The sequence below is a fragment of the Elephantulus edwardii genome, unplaced genomic scaffold (genome assembly GCF_000299155.1).
Source record: "Elephantulus edwardii isolate Elephantulus edwardi_28Jun2011 unplaced genomic scaffold, EleEdw1.0 scaffold00225, whole genome shotgun sequence".
In the NCBI taxonomy this organism is placed as follows: Eukaryota; Metazoa; Chordata; class Mammalia; order Macroscelidea; family Macroscelididae; genus Elephantulus; species Elephantulus edwardii.
Window position 1 is genome coordinate 21,071 of NW_006399975.1, and position 4,896 is coordinate 25,966.

General features: G+C 41.1%; 1 protein-coding gene across 1 annotated transcript in view; it reads right to left on the bottom strand.

Moving 5' to 3' along the window:
• The window catches only part of LEO1 (Leo1, Paf1/RNA polymerase II complex component, homolog (S. cerevisiae)), a 30,514-nt gene that overhangs the window by 9,473 nt on the left and 16,145 nt on the right, over positions 1–4,896 (bottom strand). Inside the window, exons 7-8 of the mRNA XM_006898247.1 lie at positions 3,955–4,089; positions 2,553–2,688 (exon numbers count right to left, since the gene is read on the bottom strand). Of these exons, the coding sequence (XP_006898309.1) occupies positions 2,553–2,688; positions 3,955–4,089 (271 nt within the window). The remainder of the gene's footprint in view (positions 1–2,552; positions 2,689–3,954; positions 4,090–4,896) is intronic.

Below are 4,896 nucleotides of genomic sequence, written 5' to 3' on the forward strand. Positions count from 1 at the left end.
GTTCTGTATTCAACTCCAATGCTGCTGTTAGAAATTCTACGAAGCTAATTGCTTAAGTAAGAGGTAGTATGTGGTTCTACTCAATACAGAATAAAACCTGTTGTTTTTAGGATAGAGACTTTAACAAAATAGCTGACTTCTTATTTGCTTTTCTACAGAAACTGAAGAAGTGGAAGATGGGGGGAAACAATAAAGATGGCACAAGGAAGGGGCTCTTGTAATAATGGGAAACTGGAGTTTGTAGGCCTTCCTACTTGAACAAAAAAGATGGGAGAAATGAAGCATGACGTCAGCTTCCAAAGCCGTGCCCCCACACAGCTGGATTGCTAGATCAGGTACTTGACTGAATTTGAGTTCATCATTAGTCCATTTTCAGGAACAAAATATAGGAGGGAAGAAAAAGGAGGCCTGGAGTAAACCTACAGCAGAGGCTGACAATGAGATAAGACCTTGACCATCATGCTGTTGTTAGATGCCCTTGAATCAAATACTCTGCCTCACAGAGACCCTATGAACAGCACATCTGAACCCTGTCCTATCTGTGCCATCCTCACAATCTGTGACACACTGGGGCCACTGGTGCAGTCACCATGCCAACCTCTTGAAGGTCTTCTTCTCTTTAGCTGACCATCTTTTAAAGCATGATGTCCCTCTCTAAGGAATACCCTCTCCTAGCAATTGCCCAAAGTACGTGAGACAAAGCTTCGCCATTTTTGCCTCCAAGGAACTCTCTGGCTGCACTTTCTCCAAGACATTATCTGTTTGTTCTTTTGGCATTCCATGGGATTGTCATTACTTTTCTCTAGCACCACAGCTGAAAGGCATCAATTCTACCTCTGTTATTCTTTTTCACTGTCCAGTTTTCATATGCATAGCTAAGTGATGGAAAAGACCATGAGAGCCTTAACAAACTGTACTAAGACATATACACCTACCCCAGAGAAATGCCTGTAGATTCTAAACAGAAAGCACTCCTGGAAGTCATCCTTTATCTAAATAACAAATTAACTTGAAAAAATAAACACTATCACCCATTAAGTATGAACTTCTTAAAAGAAAGGGGGGGGATAATCACTATATGAGACCAAATGGTCAAATGTTCCCCTAAAGCAAAGACAGGGGTAAGTAAAGGGCAGGGAAGTTAGAATAATGAGAACAGGACAATCAGCACAAAAATAATGAGAATGCTGGTACAATATGGGAAATGCAACCAATGTCACTGAACAATATGTATCAAACAAAACAACTCATTACTGCTGAGTTGGAACCAACTTAGAGCTGACCCTCCAGCAGATTTCCAGTGGCTGTCAATCTCACAGGAAGAGATAGCCCATCTTCCTTCCATGGAGCAGATAGTGGAGTTGAACTGCCTGCGGCTGGGTTGGTAGTGAAACTCCCTACCTACTAGTCTATCAGAGATCCCAGAACACTATCTACGTTGTTATGGCCACTGAGTCAGAACCGTCTCAGAGCTGACCCTCCAGGAGGTTTTCAGAAGCTGTGAATCACGTAGAGGACCTGAAAGAGAGAGAGGGACTGATATAATGACCATAACAAGGGGCACGAGCATGGGTGAGAGGGCAGGACAGAACAGGTTTCAGGCGGCTGTTTATAGAGCTGGAAATAACTTGAAGTCACATGACTCCTAGTTGGTATAAAGTAGCTCATTTAGATGGAGGGATCCAGAAGCTATTCAGAAGAAAGGCCTGGCAATCTACTTTTTTTAAAATGGCAATCTATTTTTAAAAGTAGACTAAAAGGTCTGGCAATCCTTTTCTTTTTTTCCCCATTTTTATTTTATTTTAATAATTTTAATGAACATTTACAGAGATTTTGGATTTCCATTCATTCATTGCCTGGCAATCCTTTTAAAATGAGCCTCTCAAAAAGCCTATGGAGCATGGCTCTATTATGACACTCGTGCAGTCACCATCAGTCAGAATCAACTTGATGGTAACTGATTTGGGGTTTACTGGTTGCAAACTTGAGTCTTTGTCTGATTCTGCTTTAGGAACTCTTTCATTCAAACTCTTGGTTATTCCTACCCTCGGGGAGCTCTTGTGTTGCCAACACAAAAGATAACATGGTTCAAATCCACCAGCTGCTGTGCTGGATAAAAATGGACAATTTCCTCCCTTGTGACTCACAGCCTCTAAAAACCTGCTGAAGGTTTAGCTATGGATCAGTTTTGACTCACTGGTACATAATAGCAACAACAAAAACAACAACTCTATTTAGCTAGACTGAATCTACCAATCCCACTAAATTTTTTGCATAGGCTCCAAACTGAACATAGATGATCATTTTAAACATTAGTGATAGTCCGGGTCTTCTAATTCTCAGTTTGATGGTGAAACAGGTGAGAGAATATCTGAGCCCCCATGTCCATTACCACTATCACTACATTACCTGTTGTTTGACAAATGCTTAGAAAGTAAATCCAGCTCCCTAATTAAGCCAACTGGAAGGGGAATTTGAGATGCACAAATGGTTTGGGAAATGAAGCTTGCAATATATATAAAGAAAATTTCAGGATAAATTAGCAGACATACCTTGATCATTTCTGTGCGTTGACATTCAGGATCACGACCAACCACTGACAAGACTCTAATCTTCTGTGTTTTTGAACATCTATCAGCAAGTGACAGCGTCATCTTTCTGTGTGTGGCACTGTCTGTGGAGTGAGGTCTGCCAGGAAATGAACAAAAACATCTATTTGTCAAACACATTTGTGAGTTAGTCAGGCGAAGAAAATAAAAACAAGAGGCCAGACCATTTCAAATTCATTCGAATAGCTGGGCTGCTAAACTGAACGCACTACATGACACCTCTAAACGTTCTTCATTCAATGACGCAGACATGCTTACCTCACGAATAATGTGAAACACTGAAGGTAAAGGAAGAATGATGGTTTAGAAGGCCTGACTGCATTCTAGAGGCAACAAATGGACCCCTTTCAGCTCCATGTATTGACTCTTACGGGCCAGGCACTGTGCTTTGCACACTATGTGATTTAACAGCCACAGCTACTCCTTGGCACTGTCTATGACACTGAGGCTGGAATGGAGCCCTGGAGGCACAGTGGTGACGCATGGCTGCTAACTAAAAAGTCGTGGTACTAACCCACCAGCTCTCTGCAGGAGAAAGACGTGTCTTGTTCTGGGAAGATTTACAGTCTCGCAAACTCTCTGTGGTAATTTTACTCTCTTCTATACAATTGCTATGAGGGAAAGTCAATTCAATGGCAATGGTTTTGTTTTCTGAAGCTAAGAGATGCCAAGAAAGTTGCACAAAAATCACACAAGTGAAAATGGGGTTTAAGTACAGGTTCATGAGATTCCAAAGCCTATAACAATTCTTAAAAAGGGAATCATCACTACTCCCATCTACAAATAAGCATCACTCAAGGATGGTTTTGGTTTTCCGGAATCAAGAAAATAATGAATTCTTTCTATGAAGCTCTTACACAGCCCAGAGAAGGGTGAGCCCTTGGCCAGTGGTCTGAGTGTTCAGTCTGCTAAGGGGACACATCCCAGGGACATGAGATGCTGAAGCCTAGAGAACTTGGCAACCTGAGAATTTCACATCAGTCAACCCAGTCCCTTCCTTCTGACTGTACGTACACCAGTCCTTCTCCAGACCTTCTTTACTACAAAGAAAGGACATACTGACCAGCCAAGACAAGTATCCTAGTCACCTGGCAGTCAGAGTAGCCACAGAAATTAATAAAGTGGTGCTCTGGTTTACAGAAGAGTCTCCCATACATTTGGGAAGCCGGTTTCCTGATAAACAGCCATCTGAGTACACCTGACAGTCTTTTAATCTTCAGAACTGAGAACCATATTTTGGTTTACACTGGGAAGCTATGTCAGTCAAGTGAATGCAGCCCTCTTTCATAACATCTATAGTTTGGTTTTGACTGTAACAAGGAATGATACTGATATGACTAGTTACCTGAAGGTGAGCTTGGTTTTGAAGACGGCCTGTCCTTGTAGACCAGTACCCTGGCGTATGAATAGATGGTTGTGGTCACCGTGCAGCGGCGCTTTGTAAACATCAAACACTTCGTTGCCCAAGTGCAGTGACATGCTGAAAACGAGAAATACGTCACAAATAAAGCATAAAGCGCACATTCTACATTCTCATTTCATGTAAGATGTGACTAAACTTATGTGTTCTGCCCTTACAAAAATTCGGAAGGGAAGGTTAGAATAAAGGAGGCTTGATATGGAAGACTTTTTTTGTAGAACTTATAAGGTAATGGCATTAACTCAATTGCTGTTATTTTTCCAATGAAAGGGAGTTTTTTTTTTAAAAATCAAATGGAATTTTTATAGTAAGCAGTATGCAATAGTGGGAGATAGTCAAATAAGCTATAACCAGTAAGAATGACCTTGACCTTCTGCATTCTTCATTGATGGTATTATTGATATTCTCCCACAGCTCATCTGGTCTTTGTTCATTAGTGTTCTAAGCCTCAAATCTATTCCTGTGATTTTTAATTCAGATGGGATAGACTCAAGGTCAAATGTTGGTCCTTGTGACTTCACTTTCTTTAACTTCAGCTTGAATGTGCATATGAAGTAGCTGTTGGTCTGTTCCATAATCAGCACCTGGCCTAGTTTTCACAGCTAATACTGAGCTTCTCCAATAATTCTTTGCACATATGTAATCAATCTGAGTCCTGTGCAGGCCATCAGGTGATGCCCATGTGTATAACTGATGCTTGTGTTTCTTATAAAAGGTATTTGCAATGAATAAATCATTGATTGTACAAAATTCTACCATTCTATCTCCAGCCTCCTTTCTGCCACCAAGTCCGTGCGTGTTTTCTGACTACTGCTCGTTTTTCCCTTTTCCCAATTTATGCATTCCAACCACCCATTATTATTAAGG